We start from the raw sequence: 25,490 nt of genomic DNA on the forward strand, positions 1-25,490 counted from the left end.
TGTAGATACCCATTTTACTTATAAAAACTAGTGATGGTGGGTATCAATGTGAAGTAATTTTAAAAATTCTTAAGAAAATTACCTTTTATTTTTTGTTGTCTTTCTTGCCACTTAAAATCTAACATTTCAATATTGTAGTTTTAAAGCATTTATTTTAATATCTATGTACCTTGATAATCATTTAATGGTTCATATAATGTGTATAAAATGCTGACTTCATTTCAAACTCAATTGATAACTTATTAATGTTAAAAAAAGCAACTTAATTTACAAAAAGCATATCAACTTAGTTTACAAAAAGCATACATTCCTTATATCTAAAGGGATATTTAATAAAGTTTTAATTATTATTAGAAATAAAGATAATAAAACTCATTATCAATTAATTATGAATAGTGAGAAACAATAATATACATGTATTATAGCAAATTTGAGACTAACTATATAAAAAAATAACCATTTGATATATTATTAGCATGAACAAAATAAAAATAAAAATAAAAATAAGAAGAAAAGGAAGTTTAATTAGAATTCTTATCACCCATTTAATGTTATATCATTCTAATTTGCATCTCAATGAATGCTAAAACATTTAATATCACTATTTAAAATTTAGGGAAATATAATGATTTAAAATTAAAACATTGGAGACCAAAAGTGTAAAATCAAAGTTGTTGACTAATAGCAGTTGATCTTGATCTTTAATCATTTATTTCATTTCTGTTAGTTACTCTAAATCTGTCTTAAAATCACAAAATTTGGGGACTAAAGTGACTTTAATCAAAATATTAAGGACTAATTTGATACATAGGCCACCAAAACTGCAATTCTCCCGCAGCGAATTTGTTTCTTATCAACGTGTATCCTTAACACAAAGTTGGACTTTAGTGAGCTTTCATTTTCAATTGGAGCTTTCGTTTTCCAAGAAAACAAAAGAAAGAAATAATGGCTGCAGCAGGAGCAGAAGATGCGGTACTCAAACAAGAAGAGTACCTTGATGTCCTCACTAAAACTCGTGAGAAAACTGGCATTTCAAAACCCAGGTGATTAATTCCTCCCTCTCTTCATATCAACAAAGAAGTGAAGAATCCTAAGAAATCAAGAATTCAATGAACTTATTGGCTTTTGTGGAAATCGCAGATCAGAAAAGTGAAATAACAATAAGAAAATCAATTGAAAACTTTGATTGCAATTGTTTAAATTATGGTAATAAAAGTTGCTGAATAGTGCCAAAAAGGAAAACTTTTTAGATGTTCTTAGCGTTTAATTGCTGGAGTAACTTTAACTTTGTTATTGTTTACTCTACCACATATATTCCTGTATTTGGATTTCTGATGGGGCAGAAATGATGGAGTCTTTGGTTTTTTGAAGTGGGAGATAATATATTTGACAAGGGAGGTCTTTGATGGCTATTTTAAGTTGTTTTAATTTCCTGAACGACATGGTTTTGTCGATGCTTTACTATAAGCACCAAAGAAGAGGGAGACATAATTGTGTGTATGTAGCAGGGTTCTTGTGAAATTTGTGGACAGTTATTCTTAGATTATCTAGCACTTAATATTTGTTATTGCTTAAGTTCTGGGTCAGGAAACAATACCATGTTTCTTTTTCCGTGTAAATCTGAAATTTTATTTATTCATATCCGTTAGTTTTTGCACTTGAATTGCTGGTGGTAGTAGAATGATATGGGCGGATTACATCTCATCAATCCTCCAGAACATGCCATTAAAGTTTATGTTATAGGTTACATCACCTGAGTGTGAGAATGTATTGGTTAGGTACTGATGGAGTTTAGTGGCATTTTGACTGCTTTCGCATTGTCAGAAGCTTGTTATGATCACATTTGAATCAACTGAACAAAATCCTTATTCCACATTATCTGGCTATATGTACGCAAAGAGGTTCTTAGATACATGCATTTACCAATGGAAGCACAGAGGAAGTAGGATGTCTAAATTTACACAATGATCAAGGAATTTGTAATGTTTATAATTCTTTTCTGATGTCTTGGGATTAAGGTTTTGTTACTTGCATAGGGGAGATGTTCATAGAGACGGGGACTACCATGGAGCTGTTCATGTGTGGATATATTCCGAGAGTACTCATGAATTACTTCTTCAACAACGTGCTGACTGTAAGGATTCATGGCCTGGGTTGTGGGATATATCTAGTGCTGGTCATATATCTGCTGGCGATTCTTCCCTATTCTCAGCAATGTATGTTAATGAATTTATATACATGCTATAGACATGCGCCTACACACAATACTCATTCTACTTATTGAAATTTATGTTCACTGCAAGCTTCCCTGAGTTTCTATTGCTACACTAGCACAAAACTGGCCTAACATGGGCTCTTTTATATTCCAGATAGTCACTCCCCATTTTCATTCTCTGAGTCTGGGATCCACCACTTTCTGATTGACATGTTTGACAACCTACATGATCTTCCATTAAATCTTATAAAACAATTAGAGTTCTCATTCGACAACTTTAAGTCATAAGTTATTTGCAGCTCAAGTGCTTGATGTGGAATATAACTAATTCATTTGTAGAGTTCTTATTCGACAACTTTAAGTCATAAGTTATTTGCAGCTCAAGTCCTTGATGTGGAATATAACTAATTCATTTGTTTTTTCATTTTGGAGTATGAGGGTAACCTGCTAATTTTAGATCTGATGAAAGAAAGAAGTTGCTATAGGATCAACATCAAAGTAAACATGAGAAAATAATCAACTAGGTAATGTGTTATTTTAGAGAATTTTTGTATTAGCAGCAAAGCTGTTAAAAATTTCAGGAGAACAAGTTTAAAGCCTAATTTGGTTGGAATCTATAGCTTGTTTTTCCACAGAGATTACAATTTATTGGAGAATTCCAACCAGGAATGCTTTAAGTGCACTCCTCCAATGGCCAAACACAAGACTGCCAAAGCATGTACAGTCAATCGTGGATGTTTCTTAAACTGAGTTATTTCCTTATAGTAGGATTTGAAAGTTGGTGGGTTGTCCAACCTCTTCTCCTGTTTCAAACAACTTCAGATTAGCACTGTTTGAGAGCATTTATCTGTGATTCAACTCTATCCCTATACCTATGCTGAAGTTTGAGTGGGCTGCATTCGAAAGCTATATACAAAAGATGCTTGCGGTCTCTAGTAGTATAGAAAAATGATATAGCATACTAGACCTCATTTTAATATAGGGAATTTTCTGGTTGTACTATTTATCACATGAGCATGGGCAAGTTATAAATGTGTATGTAATAACCACCTACATATTTTGTAAGTGCATGAAGTGTTTCATGCATTTAACTCTTTTAATGACCAGGATTTTGATATGATTTTTCTGATCCTTTTTATTTACTCTTCTCTTCTGGTTTGAAATTTCTTTTCCGTTGGCGTCAGCTTGATATAGAAGTTTTGCTTGCCTCAGGAGGGAGCTTCATGAAGAGCTTGGGATACTACTTCCAAAGGACGCCTTTGAATTGATTTTTGTTTTCCTTCAAGAGTGGTTAGCACAAACATCTTATTAGATAGTCTTAAGTCTTATTTTGTTCATCCAAATAAGTCTTTCTTGCATCATCGAAATTTATCCAGTGTCCAGATTTATGCAATTTTCCGGTATGAATTCTCTTCTCTTGGTTGAAAGTATGGACACTAGATTTGATTTTGACTTACCGTAACTTGTCTTATTTCAAATTATTTCATTTTGAAATTTCTGTTGGTAAGTTATACATTTGTAAATTGAGACACAAGGTGTTTTGAAGAAACATGTAAGAGAGAAAAAAGATGAAAAACAAGATTGGCTCAGGGCATAGTTAGGATTTGCCAGGTAAAGTATAGCATAAGTACATAGTCTGTTCTCCTATTTACATGTCTGAGAGGTGTAACTCTATACATGTTGAGGAAGTTTTTCTGATTGTGGAGCCTGTGAAATTGAATGGATCTTGTTCTTCTCTTTATCAATATCAGGATAAAGAACCACAACAATTCAGCCTAATCTTTACTTGAGCGTGCTTATGAGAGAGATATTGATGTCATTCTGTTGAGTTATTAGTTATGAGGGTTCCTGGAAAACTATTTTTTTTCCTCTCATTTCTTTTCCTTTTGGCGATTGATGCTCTTCCTTTCTAATTTTCATCCCATCCTGCTGCTTCTAAAAGTTCTATCTTTGTTAATTGTGTTAATATATGATCTGACAAAGATTCAGAAATAAAGATTAAGTATGAGATGAAAACTTGCTTCTAAAAGTTCTATCTTTGTTAATTGTGTTAATATATGATCTGACAAAGACAGGTGCCTCTTTTCAGAAATAAAGATAAGTATGAGATGAAAACTTGCCAGTAATGTTCAGAATATTTTTCTCTGCTTGTGGTGATTATGTTTGGATCCTCCTGTTATATGTTCCATACTAGTAATGAGTAATTTAAGTCAATTATTTCACATTTCATGTTTATTTCTGCAAAAGCCTTTTTCCATGCCAGCCTCATTCCATTAAAAACGCTCTTGTTCTTAAAACATCTGCATTTGCATAATTTATTATTCTGTGATTGATTATTCTCTGAATGTGATATGTGTAACTTTAGGATCAGTATAGGAGGAAAGGAATGTACGTGGTAAAAGGAATGGGGTAAACAGAAAATGAGGGAAAAATCAAGGACCAAAAGGAAAAGACAGAAATGGGGCTTTCTTGTATCTGTTATTCAGTGTCCGTCTTCGTGAAAGATATGGAAGTTATTGTCCTGAGACTTATGTCTATGCTAACATAGTAACTTCCATGTCGTGGCCCAGATTTCTTCTTCTTTTTTTTTTCAGTTATATCCATTACAGGTCTACATAATCTGACTATTTTGATATCCATGGTTTAAAAAATGTACGAGAATAACAATAAAGGTTTGACTATTTTTTGTGCCAAAAGAATGTGTTTTTGAGGTGGTGTAGTTCCCATTTCAACCGTAAGTAATTTCAGGTTACTCTCCTTATTTTATAGATTCTATAGAAATATAGTCTCCAGTACCTAACTACAGCTTCTTGGAATTTGTTTTAGCTGGATGATATATTTTCTTGATACAATATTCATGTCCTATTACTGGAAACCATGAATTCTCACCGCTTTTTTGTGCAGTGTGATAAATGGTGGTACATTCATTAACAACGAATTTAATGATGTATATGTGGTTACGACATTGGATCCAATTCCTTTGGAGGCTTTTACTCTTCAGGTAAGAGTCCGACATTGTCTTTTAACTATTCTCTACCCTGCTTAATAGTGCTATGAACAACTAAACATGAGTTTTCATCTGATCTTTGTCGTTTTGACGTGAAATAACTGTGATGGAAGTGTTGTTTTTGTTCTCAACTTAATACATTTCGACTTGTACATGTAATCATCGCATAATCACAGTAATAAATTATGTCGTGCCGTGCCTTGTAATCTGTGTCTTGGTCTTAGAGTTGCTTTTCCTGTTACATGTTCTGTTGTTTTAAGTTCCCTACCATGAATGTTCTAACAGTATAGAAGTCACTGTAATATAAAGTTCTTAAAATAAATTAGTCTAATTTATGTACCTTGACTGTGCTTTTGTTGAGGATTAGTTCAAGAACGTATTTGCCACCCGCAACATTGAACTTTTTTCATGTGCAATAGAATTTTCTTTTTTGATGGTTTTTCTGTAGTAATATTTAGTTGCAAGATTTATAATTGTAGAAAATGACTGAAAATTGCTTTGGCATAAATTTGTCGGTGGAGTTGAAATTCAAATCAATAAAACACCCGGGCTATTTGAGGCTTAAGTGGGAGATTACAACCCTGCCTTTGTACTGCCACTTCTCACCAATTTTAGTGCAACAAAAGATGGAGATGGTCATGCAGTCCTTTCAGTTGGTCAATTGAGGCTCTTTTGTGAAAAATAGGAAAAGTGACATGGTGTATGATGGCAAGGTGGGTATCGTGGTAGGCATCTTGGTAGTCAAGATTTTATGAGCCGAAGGTACATTAAGCATCCATGGGTGGGGAGGAGTCTGTTGGTGTAAATCATCAACTTAGATTACTGTTGTGTTTCAGAATCAGGATATTCTCACCATTCCCCTTCATGTAGTTTCAAGGAGAATTATAGTATTAGAATTTACTATACACTGCCTACTACTCAGACTAACATGAGATAATTGCTGATCTACTAAAAAAGAAACAGGTTGCTGATAATTTTAGATAATGACAACATCTTCTTGAGAAGTTTATTAGGTGGTTATGCTGATATTTCTCCTTTAAATTACTACAACTAAATCTTATAGTTTTTGTGACCCATCAGATGATAACTGCAAAAGTGTTATAAAAGTATTCTCAACATCCAATTTCCTGTTTATTTATATTGACCACCATCTCCTTGTTACCCTTTACTTTGCATCACCTCCTTCGAGTTAATAAGAGGCAAGTTGATGTCAAATGATGTGGAGCAATGGATGAGGAGTACTTTTAGGGAAAAATGGCAGTTGGGAATGGGTTGATCTGCCAAAGGTCAAACTACGTTGGAAGCAAGTAGGTGTACATCATCATGTTATGAGAACTCATCTCTGGAGAACTATGGCGGCTGATTGCAAAAGGATAAAATCAGAAGCAAGTACTACAAAGAGATGCTTATTTTAGTAGCAAAACTAAACCATAATCTGGTTTTTCTGTTTGGAAGCTTTTTGAATAGGAGCTACATTTGTACAATTTAAAGGCATTTCTTATTTGTGGAATGGATCTTCCTGCTGGATATGTGGTGGCATGCAATGTGTGTATATGTAAAGAAGTCCTATTATGGATTAAAGAAATCTCCTAGAGGATGGTGGGAATGTTTATGCAGAGCTACAATTGCCATCCGGTTAAATGCATGACATGCTCTTCTTATAGAACAACAGCTGATTGCTCTTAATAATTGATGTGATACAATGGTCACAGGAATTGTCTTAGTCAAATAAGACGTGAGGACAGGCCTCACTGTTGAAGTTGAGATTAAAAAGGCTGCTGGTGTATATCTAAAGGGTTCAAAGTTGCAAGTCGAAGATGTCATTTTAATTTGTATTAAGTAAGATTCCCTTAATTTCTCGAATAGGAGGGAATTCGGCCAGCTGCTGCAATTAATCTAATATAGCTTCATTTAGAGTTAAATTGGTTTAATGCAGTAACAATCATTGATGCTTACAGATATAGTCATTTATTATCATGCACTTGTATCTGTTAAAAGGCTATTGTAGAATTTGCAATTGGTGCAGTTTCTCAACTCATGCATAGTCGGAGGTTTTAACCATCAAGTTATTCACCTACTCATAACTCTATAACTTATCTAGGGGAGAGATTTAATATTTCATAATCAACAGGAGCTACATACTGAAGCTTAGGGATGTTGTGTTTGGAAAGAACTATTATGTACTTTTGTAGGGAGACCTTGTGAACTGGAGATAATATGCTATGCATTTCTGCATATTCCACTGCAAGGGTGAAGTATAGAGCCATGTAGCAAGGTGTTTGGAAATGATTGGAAGACAATTCTGCTTTAGGAACTGAAATGAATTTTGAACAGTCAATAAACTGTTATTCTGGCAATAGAGCTGCTCTTTATATTGTGAAACAACCTAGTGCAAAATTACTGGATCAAACAGATTGAGTAAGCCATTTATTTGTGAAAGGCTTGTATCACGGTTATTGTGCTTCCCCAATACTCAAGTAGGATTCAACTTGCTGATATATCTACTAAGGAGCTACCTAGGATAAGGTTTCAGGAGATGTTAAACAAGCTGAATATGAATAACATCTTTTCTTAGCTTGAGGGGGAGCATAGTAAAAGATCCTTAGTTATGTAATTCCTTTTGATACATTTAGATGACATTATAGTTGTATATATAGCTCAAACCGAAGGAATATTCAAGAGGAAGGTGGGGTTGGGCGGGGAAGAATTGCATGCAGAAATGTTTCTGCTATTCTTGTCATACTCTCTCTCTCTCTCTCTCTCTCTCTCTCTCTCTCACACACACACACACACACACATCTGCGGTTAGGTTTTATCTTCAGTAACATTAATTATCATGATCACTGTTTCCTTTAAATGGTGAATATGTGTCCATGCTTTTTCACTTCTATTTCATATGTATTGACTCATTCATGCAGCTCTACCACTAATAGAGAATGTCTCATTGTTCATTGTAGGAATCAGAAGTTTCAGCTGTGAAATATCTCTCTGTGGAGGAATACAGAGATTTGCTTGCTAAAGAAGACCCTGACTATGTGCCATATGATGTAAATGGTGGATATCATCAAGTCTTTGAAATAATTAGTGAAAGGTATGCATCTAATAGTTTCCAGTTGAATAACAGGCAGCATTTTGCTTAAGCATGCTGAAAAGATAAATGACATATAATTGCACTTCTTGTTTTTCCTTTCCTGTTTCTTTTGTTTGGATAAGTATGCTTCTTCTGCTACTTGTTTTGACCTTTTGAGAATTGTTTGCTCAATGATTTCATTTTCACTCTTCAATATTCTGTTATTCTGCTTGTAAAAGGTACTGTCTAGATTTTTCTTGTCTTTTAAACAGATGGCGATATTGGCTCTCTAATCTTGTTATAAGCATTTCAACTTTTATTTGTCTGTGCATACAGTATATAATACCCTTGTGCAAAGATTTAAATTGAATAAGAACGTTTTATTTCTAAAAGAAATAAAACTACTTGAAATCAGAATTTATAGAATATACTCGTAAAGCCATAGAATCCACAAAGAAACCATTTAGTTTTGTTACTCATAAAGAGTAAGGATGATTTCGTCAAGTAAAAATTTTCGATCCTTTCTGTTTTTATGATAATAGTTTGTTTAGCTTCTCAATGTATTAAGTTAAGAATGTGTTATTCTCATTGTATTATGGTAAGAAACGTGAAAATTAAGATGGTTATATATGCATGTATACATAGATACATGTATATTTGCACTTTGATGTATAAATGTGCATTTGTATGTCTATATTCAAAATCCTTGTAATGTGCCTGTTGAAAGAGTGGACGTGCCAATATTTCCTTCTCTTTTAAATTTAAAATATATGTTGCTGTCTCATGGTTATAGTCTAAAATAAAGCATTAGTTTTGCCTACACAAAAATATTTGGAAACTTTTTACACCATTACTACATTTGGGAACACTAGTTTCCTCTGCGGGGCTTTATATTTCCCAAGGATTCTTTTTATATTTATAAGCTGTTGGGGTACTGTCTAGGTACAGAGAAAATCTGGAAGGGTGGAGTTTGACAGTAGAAATGCAGCTTGGTCATTGTGCAAAATAAAAGCAACTTCTCTCATTTTTTTTTAACTTTTCCCTGCAGGGGAGGAGTGGGATTTAAGAAGTGGGGAGGGGATGGGGGGATTTGACCCAATGCCTCTACATCCTGAGGCCTCAACCTTAGCTGCTAGATCAAGGCCTCATCGGCCTTGTCATAATCTAATATAAAACATATGTTTGCCAATACAAAAATATTTGGAATTGTATTAGAGCATTTCTGCATTTCAGAATGCTCATTTACTGTTGAGCTTTGAATATTCAATGGGTTACTTTTGCAAACATGACCTGTTGGAATATTTGTAGGTACAGAGAAAATCTGGAATCTCGGAGTTTGACACTAGAAAAGCAGCTCAGTCGTTATGCTCAGATCTCCCTCAGTGCAGAGGTCCTTTTTTTCCCTTAACTTACTTTTTTTTTATTGATACAGATTCAATATCTAGGTGAGATTTAAGTGGATTTTAAGTTATTTTTCATTTCCAGTCTGTTAATTGTGCACCTTGTTTTGTCTGTCTTTTAGAGGATGAAAAAATCAGGAAAACTGAAGCATATTTTAATGAATGAGCTATCTGTTTGTTGTGGTGATGTCCAGGCTTGACCTTTATAAGTGCAATGGAATTAAGTTCTTGTTGAATGAAGTTAATTTCTCTCTCTTTATACTATAGTTGCACATGTGTTGTGACTACAGATGTATGATATTTTCAACTATCCAAATATATTCTTGAAGCAACTAAGAATAGGTGCTTTGATGCCAAAACTCTTTCCACTAGTCAAGGAATGGCCATACAGATTCAGAAAAAATCCTTCAGTAATCATGTTGACCAGGTCTGGTTTATGTAGATGAATGAGTCCCATCTTTATGATAATGTGATTTTGACTCGTTTCCTCTTTTAATTGGAAAAGGACTATCGTGTATTTTTTTTCTTTTTTTTTCCATTCTCTATTGTTTATTTGAGGATGTTGTCAGCTCCTTGGTGTGTTCTAATTTCTAAATATGAATTTTCGAGGAATAAATACTTGTAAGAATGAAACAATTTTATAGTTGCTTGTCACCAGAGATGAATTGTATTCAAACAAATGACATCTAGTTTCCCAAAATCTTATAGATTAGACACAACAATGTAAATTGATACTATGTTCATTTTCAGCTCAACAAAGACAAAGTTGCCACCATTCTCAGCGGTCTGATTCTCTCATGTGATTGATTTTTGTCAAGGTGGTAATCTCAGTTGGCAAAGCATTAATTTGTCGTTCTATTTTTTTCATCCTGATGGCCCTTGAATTTTGGATATGTTACTTCTGGGCACAAGTAGTAAGAGAGATTGTCAGAGCTTGAATTATGAACATGACAGAGAAATGGTCATTTATCTCCTTTTGTGCATTATCACATAAAAGATGGACCTCAATTGAGCTGAACTGAAAAAAAGTTAGCTCCAAAGACAACACCTATATATTAGTGCATAATGCTTTTTTTTATTAGACCTACTTGAACTTTTTCAAGTTTAGCTTTTTCGTCAGTTTCTACTGATATGGTGCATTATTTGTTGCTTTACTCAGAACTCTTTTTTCCTCATGATATGCACAATGCCATGATTGTGGTACCAGGAAACCTTATTTAATGTATTTATCTCAAAGGTGAAAAAGAAACTTACTGGTGACATTGTATTCTCTTTGTTCTTGTACAGTTGACGGGCCTTACAAGTGCAGATAAAGAAGCTCTAGCATTACTGATTAAGGCTGCAGCCATCATGGATGACATTTTTTGTCTTCAGGTTGGGAAGAAAAAGCTTTAGATGGCTGTTATTTATGCCAGTGTCTTATGTAGTAATGTTACATGACAAATATTTGCATTCAAAAGTTTTGGCATTCTTTTCGACTATTGCTTTCAAGGCTTCACCAGGAAAAGAGGAGGTTGGGATTGGGTTCTCTATGAAAAGATTACCAAGTATATCAGTGCTGATTTTGATTTTTAATTGAACTAGTTCCTCTGAAAAAGATTCATAAGCACTTATGTACTTATTCTGGTCAATTTTCAACATGGAAATAGATTATGATGGTTCCTTGCAAAATGATAAAGATTTGAAAAATGCTACACATTAGCTTTATTTGACTCATCTTTTGCTTGACCCTGTCATCCTCACTTTTTCATCAATTTGTGCCATCTTTTTATATCTTCTTGAGTGTATTCCTCTGTCTGTGAAGTAGGAGATTATCTAAAATTTACTTTAAAATATTCAAGTTTCTCTGTGAGTTAGGTCTGAGTTTATAGTCTTAAGTTATAGACTTATAGGAATAGAAATTGAGGGAAAGAGCACAACATGAGTGGAGTGGCCAGAGCATTCAGATTATGGGTACCATTCTCCCAAGCATCTGGCTTGAGTTTAAATGGAAGTCAGCTTGACTTCACTAATGCAGATTGAGCTCAAAATGCGATGGAAGTCGGAGTCATATTCAAGTAAAGTCGAGTTGGTTTGCACTAGATGCTCACATTCTCTGTTTCCAATGTGTAAACCAAGTTATCCATAGTTTAATTATTAGCTATTTTTCAGCGTTCATATTGGATGGAATTAAATTGCTCACTTTTAGTAACCTATCATAGAAGGTTGTCCACAACTAGTTAAGAAACCTAAGATAAAAGGTTATAATTCCTTTTACTTTCTACCATAATGCTTTATATTGTCAATAGCTTTTGCATGAAGCTAATTGAAAAGATTTAGGAACTAAAACCAAAACATTTTGGAGCAATTTAGACTTGTATTGTGTGTTTTTGTTGAACACGTTTTATTCCCAAATGTTAGTTATCCTTACCTGGTGCACAAATTACTTCACCTTCGTGCATTTTTTTGGTCATTTTTTAGAGTTAGGAAAAACAGGGTTTTCAAGGAGACTCATAAACAATAGAACAATTGAAAATGTTTTTCTCCGACAGCCATCAGCTTTTGCTTCATAAATACTATCCAAGAGATTGCCTATCATTTACTGATTTTTTTGGCCAAGCACATATGTGTCATTGTACATTGGTTTGCTTCTATAAGATGTTGCACTTCCTTGGTGCCTTCAATTAAATTTTACCTTTTCTCCAAAAAAAAAAATATTTTTTTGGCTGGAAGTATCATGTTTCTCTTTTTCTTCATAAATCAACTCGATGTCACTTTAGTAAAGAGTTAGTTATTGTATTCGTTAAAGAATCTCAAAGACATTAACATGAACAGCTTGAGTACTCTGGTATAAATGGTGGATGATATTTAGGATCAACAAAAGAGCGCATTATAGTTTGTCTGATCAGTATGTAATGAATTTACTTGAAGACATTAACATGAACAGCTTAAGTACTGTGGTATAACTTGTGGAAGATATTTGGGATCAACAAAAGAGTACATTATTTGTCAGTTCTTTTATTGCCCACTCACCTGTTGGGCCTCTTGTTGTTTTTATCTTGGAATGAGCATTGCAAAGTTGATCAGTTTAAATCAAATGTATGGTAAAGATGTGCTTAGAGAATCGGTCCTCTGTCTTAATTTGTTTCTACTTTTGTATGACTCTTACTTGGAATTTTGTTCTTTTCCTCTTCCTTCTTTTGCTTCATAAACAGGTTTGGTACAGCAACCCATCCTTGAGAAATTGGCTAAAGGAACACGCTAACAAAAGTCAGTTGGACAAGTTGAAGTGGAATTATTATCAAGTTAATAAATCTCCATGGTATGTGTCTTGCCGTGTAACTCTCTTTGTACATACTCCTGTTTGTTTTGTTAGATTCTCTTCACGTCCGAATGTACAGGAAAGCTATCAAGTTAATATTCAATTCACAAATTCTCTGAGACCTAGAAATCCTGCTGCATCATGAATGTTACCTTCCCATTTAAGTGTCCTTCCCAATCTCCCCCTATAACAAAAGCTTCACCCTTGCTTTCCTGGAATTGTTTCTCAAATGCCTAAAAGACCATCTAGATCACCAACACTTTAATGGCCTTTGCAAGGGGAAACCTCATGTATGCAAACTAACAATGCTTATTACCTCATTAATGCATCACCAACTCATTATACCCCTAAGAATATTTAAATATTCAATGTGGAATTGAATTGACTTAATATGTTGGTGAATTTGATTTAATTGGTCCAAATACGAGATCATGTGGACAACAATGAGAAATCTTTCCATGCAAGATGATCAGTCAATCAAGTTTGTAGGCCTTGTAGACCAACTGAGAAGATACACCAGCTTATCCAGCTTGCCATGGGCCTGTTTAGTTATCCCAAATGTAATAAAGTCAGGCTCCAAACCCGGAACTTGTCCAACTAGTGCTTTTGCTATCTCAAAACTGGTCCTTAATCGAGCTTAAGTTCCATATACAAGCTATATAGACATTCTTTCTGGTATGCTGAAAGTTATATTTAATTTGTGATCTTCTTTCCCTTCCCTTTTACATAGTCTAGCTGTCTTTACTTCTGTATTTTATAGAGGATTCCATAATCATCACTGTTATGACATGAACGTCAGCATTAACTCAAACACCTCCCTTAATACTCTACGTCTTGGATGCAAAGATCTCTGGGTGCCCAAGTAACTTCTGGTTTTAGTTGGATTTGTAGCTTGCATCGACTTGCTGTTTCTGTGGGTGTGTTCTTTTGCCACCATCAGTAACTCATTAAATTTTCCTGGCTGGCTTTTGGCACAATATCCATGTTTCAATTGCTTTAGTTATGGAACTCATTAGGATGAATAACTAAATATCATAACTAGTGTCTTTTTAACACATATTTACTGCTGTTATAGTTTTAAAATTGATTTGTTGGATGACTAATATATTTTGGTGCTTGCAGGTCTTGTCTTGATGAAAATAAGGCATTTTTGACAACTGCCGACTCTGCTATTAAGCTGCTTCCTGAAGCTACAAAGCCAGTAGCAGGGTGGAAAGGCCTCCAGTATAGAACAGCATTTCCTGTTGTGAAACCACCTGGTGCAAATTTCTACCCCCCAGATATGGACAAAAAGGTATGGAGTGAGAACATTTTTGTTTGACCCAAAAAAAGGTGGTTGCACATGTTGCACTGAGTCCAACTGCTTCACTTGGATGACCTACCTTCAGCAGTGTAACGTGCTCTTCATTGATTTGTTTAATTGAATGTTCAAAATATTATCATGCCTTAGGAATTTGAATTGTGGAAGAACAGTCTCTCAGAGGATCAGAAAAAGGAAGCAATTGGCTTTTTCAATGTTATAAAATGGCATAGTGAAATTTTTCTGGATAAAGCTGAGTCTCTTGATGTAGTGGTTGGCACCAATTATGCTCATGATCTTTATATTGTCCCTTACTCCAAAGAGTACAAGTCCTTGCTTGGAAAAGCTGCTGACCTGTTGCAAAAAGCGGGAGATTTGGCTAGCTCACCTACGTATGGTTCCCTTTTTATATTTTTATTTTTTGATTTCTGTGATTTCTTAGAGAGAAATTGTAGACAACTGCAACTACTGATGTTCATATTACCAAATTCGCTGGTGCAGTCTGAAGAGGCTTCTACATGGAAAGGCTGATGCCTTCCTTTCAAATGACTACTATGACTCAGATATTGCCTGGATGGAGTTGGTTAGTATTCTGTAATTGCCAATCATTTCGTGCTCTGTAAATTAGATGTGCGGCACATCAACCCTATTTACCTTTGTAAGAGTTTCTAGTTAGTTTCCTACTATGACTAACTACTTGCAGTCGGGAACATTCTGATTGACCTATTCTAGACTGCTGATATTTAAAGGATATTGAAGTTCTATCAGTGTGAATAGAATACTGCTATCAGGTTTTATGGATTTACTTTTGTCAAATTTCCCTTACAATTTTGGTGACATCCTCTGCCACCAACGAGTAAACTTATGAGAGAATACTTTTCCCAAGTTTAGTGTTGGAGTACCATATTTTAGGAGGACATACCAGCCACTCCTCTAAAGAAATGAGTAAAACAATTAAGAGACGCATCACTATCCATTAGAAGGCTTCTTCTTTTGAGTTTTCGTATCTTGAAGTTGATTAGATATATAATATAGAAGAAAAAAGACAGTTGAATTTTGGATTATAATGGTTATGACTTGTTGATTTTGTATGTTATTTATAAAGGAATAAATCACTTCACATATTTGACCTTTGTGTTTGAATTAATAATCTAAATCTTATTATGGATGTAAGTCTGACTGAATGATACGCACTGTCAATTAGTTCTGATTTTTATATCCAAACCCCAAGACAAAATCGAAACTTAAAAGGATGTTTAATTTTTTTTACATGACTTCAACAGGAGTGCTTATGTGAAACTGAAACACAATGGGGATAAACAATTACTTACAGACAAATTAATTTTTAGAGACTCTATTGATGAAAGTTGGATTTTATGTTATATATCATTTATGTGATCTTCGATCTGGACCCATTAGTAGTTGTTGCACTTTCATATAGATGTAAATGAATGAAGATAAATAGGTGCTTGTTTTTTTGATCATATACTTTTTTTTTATTTGTTTGTGCTGACTAGCGTACTGTTCTTTCAATTAACAGACTTCGTTTCAAGTAAACTGCTAAGGTTCAAAATTAAACTGATTTTGTCAGAACGTTGGATGATGAGTTGATCCATAGGTTTATCTACAGAGTTGAGGAAGTAGATAAATCCAGACTACTTGTAATACATTCTTGGGAAGTTCACCTTGAATATGTTGACACAATATATGGAAGAAAGCTAAACATTTCTTGTTCTATAACTTATCATGCTATACCTGTTGGTTTGGTTCCAGTGGAATAACTGTAATCCATGGAAAAATTCCATCCAGAAAATTTCCTCGTTTATTAGAAAATAAATATGAAATAAGTGAAATATTTAAATACTTAGCGATTGAAGCAATCTGGTGAAAATGGGTACTTAAGAGGAATTCATATTTTATGGGTTTCTTGTTTCTTGAAAATGACTGTGTTTGATTTAATAACAGCCCTCTCTCCCTGTAATCCTGAAATTTTCAATTTCTTTTATTTAAGATTATGTCAAACTCACGAGTATGACTCAGCATTGTCATCACATTTGTCTCCTTGTTAGTTCCTCTCATAACATTTTCTTGTGCATGTCTGTGTTCGACTTAACCACAGAATTCACTCCCTGTTATCCTGAAATTTCAATTTCATTTATTTAACTTTGGCATCAACATCATAAAAATGATTTAATGTTAGCATCGTGTTCTTCTGCACATTAGATCCTCAGACAGCATCCTTATTCTGTTTTCTTAAATATCCACCTTTAGTTGGTAGGAGATTTGGTGTTGATACATTGGTTGTACTTAAAATAGCAAGCATTCGTGAATTGTCTTAGCTTGTCTTCAGTGTTTTAATATTTTGGGAGTGTGAGCTAGAGAGTCTGAGGAATTTAGCATGGATGCTTATCTAGTCATAATGATATGTCAAGAGCACATGCAGGATAGTTGGACCAAGGGTTAGTTCTTTTGGACTTCTGGGGGGGATGTGTAATCTGACACAGTGGAAGAAACAAAGGACACAGAACAGTTAATTATAATGAGACTATGAAAAAAATCATAGTAACTGCAGAATTTCTCTGCTCTAGAAGTGTGGGGTTTAGAGCATCTATTATAAAATTGTCTTTTGCATCGATTTTATTTGTCATCAAGAAGCTCACATGTCTGCATGCTATGTTTATTCAAGGACTCAAAATTGGATGTTACAATTGGTCCATACGAGACTTATGAAGATGGACTTTTTGGATACAAGGTACTTCATGGATGTCATTTTGCCTCTGCTTGCTTATATTCTTTCTTTATTGGGTATTGGGTTGGAACGCATAACTTGTTTATGTTTGTATTTATAAATATGGTGCTACACACTTGTGTTTGGCTGCTTTTGAATCTTTGAAGGGACTCTCCATATGACATCACTGTAATCCACTTAGTGGTTACCATCCACAAGAACATTTTGAGAATAGTCTTTGGTTCTTTGGAACCTGTTCCTGCCGATCACTTTTAGTACAAACCATGTCCTGAGAAATAGGCTTATTTATTACTTAAAAGAGTATTACGTTCATTGTTGTTTGGTTCTCTGGACATCTAAGACCCAGCCAGCCTCTGGCCACACTTACAGCATTTGAATAATGGATACTATTTTACTGCTAAAACATGTAATCGCAGAAGTAGATGAGTGGAAAGCTGAAATGCATTGTCAATACATGTAAAATAGTATTTTCTTTTCCACATTTTCTTGGAAACATTCTTGGAGAAAACTGGAAGTATTACCTGCCATCCTCTTGATCTTCTGCATCTGCAGATAAATGCAACTTGAATCTTGGATATGCTTTCCATATTTTTCGATAGTAGCATGCGTATCTGAAATTGATTATTATCCAAGCATCTTTTGTAGGAGCAGCAGAATAGATTGTCTATCTGACCTTAGGTTAATAGTGAAACACACAACCCAACATTTAAACACTGGTTTGTACCACTCAGAATGTATGCAATTGGTACCAAAAGTGCATTTTTTCCTTTCCTTGTTCTTGTAGCTCATTTTGAGTCTCTTCAGGCAACATTTGAGGCATTTATTGGAGTTCGAGATGATAAAGCTACAGAACAAGTTAAACTCTTTGGTGATCAGTTACAGGTTTTCTTGATTTTACGTTTTCCTCTGTCAAGCATTGGTTCCTTGCTTTTTCTGCCACCTCCTTTACTGTCTTCTTATCACAAATTTTTATTGACTAGTTCTTAGAGAAAAACCTTCCAATGGACGATGTTTACAAGTCAGAGGATGTGATTGCTGCCCCTATTCGAGTCATCCAGCTGCTTTATAACTCTGGCGTAAGTTTTAAGGGTCTATAGTTAACCATTCTGTATATAAATGCTCATAGTGATTATTATGGAAGCCAATTCCTCTTTTATACAAATGGAAAAAGATCTTCAGAGCATATTTTTAGGTAATAATTATCTTCTATCAGATCAGAATCCTAAGTGCAAATAGCATTCAGACTGAAAATGAGAGATTCCTGTTTATTGACTTGGGGAGTGAATGAAACACGATGATGTTTTCCTGACTGATAGGACTCATTCTGAGAGGTCGAAATAATCAAATACTCCCTCCATCCCATTAAAAGTGTCATACTTTCCTTTTCGGTCCGTCCCAAAATTATGTCATCTTACTAAAAATGGATAAATAAATTTAGTGTCTTTCCAAGCATTGCCCTTTGTTCACATGGTCAGGAGAGGTTTTAATAATTATTGTGGGTCCCAAATGATACATCCCATCTTTACCGAGATTGCTAAAATAGCGGAGCGTCCTTTGCACGAAACTATGATAACTCTAGAGCGTGAAGCTACGCACACTTCAAATGGTTATCAATAGATTACAAAAGCAATTAAGGGCCCCACAATTGCATTCATTCTTTCATCGTAAACTGGTTACAAATAGGGATATGAAAGGAAACCAAGCAAAGTTAAGTGACTGTTGATAAAAAAACACGGTTTCCGAAGAGTGTCAAACTTATTGGGACGGAGGGAGTAGGTTGTACATGTTTTCTCCACTAACCAAAGTAAACAGAAATTCAAGGTTTCCTCTCTGTGCCAGTGCTGGGCTTAAAAGTCCACCTGTGCATGCTCTGATAATATTCAAGGTAAATGAACAGAATGCTATTCTAATCAATTCTTCACGGTTAATGTACCTGTTAACGATGTTGCGTCTGACAAATTCTTAAGAGTATCATCCTTCCCTCCTTTGAAGTTGTTGGCTTTCCTTTTGTAGGAGACTAAATATATCAAATTTCACAGTGATATGAAACTCTGTTACGATTAACCATCTTCGTTCAGTAAACCATAAAACTATTTGTCATCCCTGTGAAGAAATTCATTTATAACAGCTGAAGAAACACCTTTCCGGACCAAAGCAATGTTAAATGGCAAAAGTTTTTTGCTAATTAAAGTTATCAATAAAAATGAACAGGTACCCAATTCTGCAACTAACTTATTGTTGAACTAGGCCGAATATGTGGAATCATGTTGCATTTAAATGCTTAACTAATACTGAAGTCCATAGGGTTGCTCCTCTAGTTTTAGTGATTTTTCTACTTGACTCCTGGCATTTTTTTGTAATTGCAAAATCAAGATCACCTTGAAGGTGTGTTGATGTTTCTAGATTATTCCTGTAGTTGAAAACTTGCTTTGTTCAACTTTTAGAAAAATAAAGCACCAAAAATATCTTGATCATTGTTATTTTTACTTTTGGCAGGATGTGAAGGGCCCCCAGACTGTTGCATTTAATCTTCCAAATGATGAGCGCATTGTAAATGATCGAGGGACATCCATGGTCATGCTCAAGAATGTCTCTGAGGCAAAGTTAGGTTTTTTATCTAAAAATAGGAACATTTTAAAGTTCTCTAATAATTAATTAGATGTCTTTGCATATATGTTCCTCATTGGCTTTGAAAGGCATTTCAACTATGCAATTTGTTAAGCTTTTAACCTGCTTCCCTTAAACAGGTTCAAGCTTATTCTTCAGCCAATAGCTGATGTATGTATTTCAAAGGAACAACGGGAATTTGTAGACTTTGACTCTTTCTTCACTCATACAATTTGCCATGAATGTTGCCATGGAATTGGACCTCACACAATAAAACTTCCAAATGGAAAGCAGTCTACAGTTAGACTGGTTAGTTTCATACACTCCATGATACTACCAATCATGGACTCTATTCTGTTGTTCCTTTCGTGTGCAATGTTGAAGAATATATATATATATATATATATATATATTAATATTATAATAACCTGTGTTTTTCTATATATATATATATTAATATTATAATAACCTGTGTTTTTCTCTTGTAAAGGAGGCCTGCATAAAAGAGTCTAGCTTACACATTTTACAATACGCAAATACTGTAGTCTAAGTATATTCTTAATGCCCCTTCAAAAGATACTTATTCTACTGAATCAGACTTGTTTAGAGACAAATTACACGTAGAAAAATATTTTTAGTAACATGCAGGACAATCTGTGTTATACTTGAAGATTTTAACTGAAGAAGGACATGTTGTCTTCTTTTCTTTTTCCTTTCCTCAATTTCCTTTTTTCTGATATTTTTTATCCTCGATAACATATTTGGAGTGAAAATGGCTCCTAAGACACAACAAAATAGAAAAGAAGAGTTGGTAACATCCTTCATATCTGTTCAATACAGGAGCTACAAGAACTTCATTCGGCATTGGAAGAAGCAAAAGCAGATATTGTTGGTCTTTGGGCCCTAAAATTTTTAATTGACAAGGTAAGTAATTCATATCATGACCTAAAAAGAAGTAATTCATCAGATGTTAATTGGTACTTTCTCTATGACTGTTGTATTCTACTTTGTTCTATGTAGCCTACAGGCTTACATTACAGTTGAGTTTGCCGGAGATCGGTGTTAAATTTTCAGTTTGTTATTTTTTTTTCTTTTTTGTTCTTCATAGGTTAAAAACATTTGCCAAACAACTCTGCAAATCAGTTGGTTACATGTATAATATTTCACTATCTTCTTTTCTTTTTCCTTATTAGGTACATTTACACGTTGATCTACTCAGAGTTTAAATTGAAGTCTCATAACTCTTTAAGAAAAATGGAAATGGGCCATCAACAGCAACACTACCTTCCCTATGTTTATAGTATAGGTGAAGTAGTTAATGGTTACTCTCTGACATCTATTGTCAAAGCTTCAAAACATTGTGATTTTAAAATTTTGACATTCCAAAGGATAATGCACGTTTACGAGCTTGTGTTCCGTTTCATTTATTTTTTAAAACCTCATCTTTGACTGCTATCATGGGAATGTCAATTTAATGAGTTGATGGCAGGACACAAATGGACATGTTTGCTTTTCTCCGTATATGATAACATGAATTTCTAATATCTTGAACATAAGTCAGCTTAGTTCATGCCTTCCCTATGGCATTCTAGTGAGTTTAGAAAATTTATGCAAGTCTGTCAGTGCTAAAATGACTTCTATAAATACGAGGATGATTGCTGCACCAACATCTGTATGGTCCACTATGCCCATCATTGTGAAGAATATGTAGTCTTGATTGGACCTCACAGACAAATTCAAATTGACGTTATTCTGAGTCCTTTCCTACTTGATTGGCGCTTATGAACTTCTCTTGAGTGTTCTTAGAGGTCTAATGGTGAATGGTGTTGTACAGCTGTTCCCATATATTTAATTGTCTAGGATAGTCCAAGTTCAGTATGATGCACATTTTTATCATGTATTGTGCACTGTGGATGCCATGTCTTTAATGTCTATGATTTTCTCAATATTGCTCACCAGGAATTGCTTCCAAAGAGTTTGGTCAAATCCATGTATGTTTCCTTCCTAGCTGGGTGTTTTCGCTCCGTACGTTTTGGATTGGGGGAAGCTCATGGGTAAGCTGTTCAATTCCCCACATTGATCTGTTATCCATGTTTTTCTTTTTCACCGCTGCAGCATCATTCTCTACTTTTGATTTTCTGTTCTTTTTTCCTAATTGGAATTTCTTTTGAAATTGGCGTTATATGTTAATGATCCACTGTCTAATGACTAATTGCAATATTTTGCACTTCCTGCTGATCTGATCAGGAAAGGGCAGGCACTGCAGTTCAACTATCTGTTTGAAAATGGCGCAATTGTTTTGCATCCTGATGAAACATTCTCTGTTAATTTTGACAAGGTATGGACTTCTAAAGACTCCTTGCCAAGAACTGCTTCATTGTAGTTGAACTAATTCAGGAAAGTTTCTCTTTTTTTTTTTTTTGGTCTCTGAAAAGGTTGAAGGTGTAGTTGAGAGCTTAAGCAGAGAGATTCTTACCATTCAAGCAAGAGGTGACAAAAACATGGCCAGAATAATTCTTCAAAAATACAGTGTGATGACACAGCCACTTAAAGATGCATTGAGAAAGTTGGAACTCGTTCAGGTATAAATATGCTTACTACTAATAAGGTTTTGCAGTTTGGCATAGAAGTAGAAAGCTTTAAAGAATTGCTACATAGATTTCCATCTTTGCTCAGTCCTTTCCATGTGAGGAGTAAGAATCCACTTGCCTGATCAAGAATAATTATCCTCTTAAATTTTTCCTGCCTTTTCTGTATGCTGTCAATGATAAATTACTTCAAGCACACATGACATGGTTTAAGCTTTGTTTGGATGTTTTTGCACCGTGTGCTTTAGTGGGGATAGTAAGGTGATTTAAAGGTTAGTATTGGTATAGTTGACATTCTCAGTAGCAAGTGGATTTTCATAAAGTTTTAACTTTGGGTGCACCTGGTTTTCATTTTTTTTTTTTTTTGTGTGCGCAAAAGCATAAATCTTTTTCCGTGAAAGTGCTTTCAATTTGGGGGGTGGATGGTAATTGTAGAGTTTTTATAGCAGGCTCACTTCCTTTATAGATGCATTTATCCTCCTGTGCCTGGGAAAAGCCTTTAACCTGTAATGTTAAAAAAATTGTGTATCTTATGCTTCTCTGCAATTTTTCAGGTGCCAGTGGATATAATTCCTGAATTCCCAATAGCTGACGAAATTTTGCAGAAATTTACTGAAGATTGAGTTTCCAGTTTTACTTCATTGTTTCATTGGAATAAAATGCCTGTGAGAGTGCTCGGGCCTTACATATGCTAGTGTGCAAGGCACACACCAATGCGTGGGCAATTAATAAGAAAAATATTTGTAAAATTTTTTGGTTATATTTATTGAAGTCATTATTTTGAGTTCATTAGTTGGTAGCAAATCAAACGATTCAGACCCCTGCTCCTGTTTTATTATAGTAGAGATTATATATAAATTCTTGTGCCCATCGACTGGTGTTTTTGGTTCTATCGTTTTGTTTTGACTACAAAATAGACCAAAAAAACTGTTAGCCAAAATATTCTAAACCTCTCATTTCATACTCGTACATAATTGCTTTTGTTTCTTCTAAATAAATATGTACTCACAATTCTATGCTTTTTTTTTTGAATAAATAAATACGTGCTTCTATTTTATTGCTAGTAAGTAGTAGCTATCTTTTACATTTTGCTAATCATATGAAATACGAGACTAAGAAATGGTTTATTATGGAAGATTATACATAGAAAAGTACGGGAAATAGATAAAACTTCGGAGGGAAATGGTGCGGTTTAATTAGAAAGTTCAAGATATCTATACGCAATACAAGGCTTGAAAAAATTTTGTGAGGGGAGCAGCGGGCGGCAGTTGTCCCTCCTCGCCCTGATTTGATTATGCCTTTATAAATAAGGATAATTAAAGCAAATACATTCAAAATTAGTTTGTTTATTTATTGAGATAATTTCAGAAACCTCCCCTGAGGTTTCTAACAATTTCATTAGCATTCCCTAAAATTTGTAAAATTATATAAACCTCTCTTGAGATTAAGGTTTGATAACAAAATTAGTCCAATTAGAAAAAGTAACATTAAAGGTCTGTTTGGTAGGATGTAAAATATTTTCTTTGGGAAAATATTTTCATGGGAAGTCTTTTTCTGGAAAAAGTTTTGTTTACTTTATAATTTTCATCTGTTTGGTTACTTTTGGAAAACATTTGTCCTCATGAGTAATTAATTCAATTCCTCACCATATCAAGAAATTCTCTCCCATCGGCCGTCTCTGCCATTCCTCTCTCGTCTCCATCACAAAAAACTTTCTTCCACCACATACACCACCCCTGCCATCATTCTTTGACCGAGAAGAGATTAAAGCAATAGACACATGAATGATCGATATCAGTTTTCCAACTCAACCATAATCAGTCATAAGATGACAATGAAATAAAACCAACTCTCACAAGAATATTTTTACTGCTAAAATTCTTTCAAAGATCTAGAAGATCTCGGATTGAAATTTCCAAAGCAAAAGCTGGACATTATTGGTGATATATAGAATTAGTTCATCTCTTTCCTCCGTGGCCAATCTTAAAAGACTTTCTTCGTCCTGTAAAAGTTCCTCTGAGATCTCTTCTTTCTTTATGCTACCAATCTCCTTGTTTTGTCTCTCTAGATCCTCCATATTTCTGTAGATCTTAATTGTTTCTGTAATCTGACACAGATGCAATGGGATGTGCGATATGTTGGATTGTGTTTCTGTGAGAGGAGGAATAGCATGGAATGAATAGAGGGATCGATGATGTTTTGCCGAGAGATATCAGACAATCCCACCGAAACTATTTCCTATGGCTTTTTACTTCTTATGTTGATGAATGTAACTAAGGACAAAAGGGACAGGATTATAGGGTTGAAAATAACTTCAGTAAGTTTTTAAGTGAAGTTATTTGACACTAGAACTGTTAAACGAACCGAGTTGTTCATTAGCTCGGTTCGTTTCGGCTCGTTCGTGTTCGTTAAAGGCTCGTTCGAAACCTTAAATAAACTGAGTTCGAACGAATTTTTTTGTTCGATTGATAATCGAGCGAACACGAACATGTTCGCGAATTTTAACGAACGTTTGTGAACATGGACATAATTGTCATTTTGACAAATTTTAGGGTTACTCATAAGAAATTCTAAAACATAATCCAGCGGTTTGTTTCCCCTTTCCAACCTCACTTTTGTTTTCATTCTCCATCGTTGGCCGCTGTTGATTTTAGCTCTAGATTGAAACTGTTCATCTTCATTCACCGTTGGCCGCTGCTGATAAGGTATCTCCTATCACATAAGCTAGCTAGATTTTCTCTCTCTTTTAACATTGGACATTGGGTTTAGCGGTGGAGCCCAAGCTGGTCCTCTGCTTTGTGGCTTCAAGTTTTCAATTGTTAATGGTGCTTGTCTGCTGCTGAGAGAGACCGGAGTTTCAGTTGCCCCAATCAAGCCATTTTTCTACTTTTGGGATTTGCTAATAGACCACTATTAATTAGTACTTCTTTGGTGGCTCGCTGACTTCGGAGATCGCGTGCCTCCCTCCTTTGATTCGGTACTTTTTGTCACTGGAATTTGTGTTTCTCAATCTGGCCTCTCTTTTAATAGACCACTATTTTTTGTTTCTCAATCTGGAATTTGTGTTTCTCAATCTGGAATTTGTGATTCGGTACTATTAATTTGTGTTTCTCAATCTGGAATTTTAATTATTTTTTAGGATGATTAATGATTTGTGTGGCATATTTAAGGCCTAGAATAATCTGGATTCGAACTTTTTCGAACGTGTTCACAAACGGCTCGTTTATGTTAAACGAGCCGAACACGAACACGA

The 25,490-nt window shown here is 34.6% G+C and overlaps 1 protein-coding gene across 2 annotated transcripts; it reads left to right on the top strand.

The window, feature by feature from the left end:
- Positions 1-837: 837 nt before the first annotated feature.
- On the top strand, positions 838-23,026 carry LOC113704488 (nudix hydrolase 3-like). 2 transcript variants are annotated; one of them, XM_072061604.1, is made up of 21 exons: positions 838-1,043; positions 2,019-2,216; positions 3,428-3,505; positions 5,120-5,216; positions 8,180-8,313; positions 9,601-9,682; positions 10,980-11,066; positions 12,887-12,993; positions 14,116-14,287; positions 14,444-14,685; positions 14,795-14,876; positions 16,980-17,045; positions 17,847-17,924; positions 18,023-18,118; positions 19,539-19,645; positions 19,790-19,958; positions 20,490-20,573; positions 21,609-21,703; positions 21,897-21,987; positions 22,085-22,231; positions 22,792-23,026. In XM_072061604.1, the coding sequence occupies exons 1-21, from the start codon at positions 946-948 to the stop codon at positions 22,858-22,860; spliced, it is 2,379 nt and encodes a 792-aa protein (XP_071917705.1). In that variant the 5' UTR covers positions 838-945; the 3' UTR covers positions 22,861-23,026. The 2 variants fall into 2 exon arrangements, with proteins under 2 accessions (XP_071917705.1, XP_071917706.1); XM_072061605.1 differs by having other exon boundaries at positions 2,037-2,216.
- Positions 23,027-25,490: the final 2,464 nt, after the last annotated feature.

This window comes from Coffea arabica, chromosome 8e (assembly GCF_036785885.1).
Source record: "Coffea arabica cultivar ET-39 chromosome 8e, Coffea Arabica ET-39 HiFi, whole genome shotgun sequence".
Classification (NCBI taxonomy): domain Eukaryota; kingdom Viridiplantae; phylum Streptophyta; class Magnoliopsida; order Gentianales; family Rubiaceae; genus Coffea; species Coffea arabica.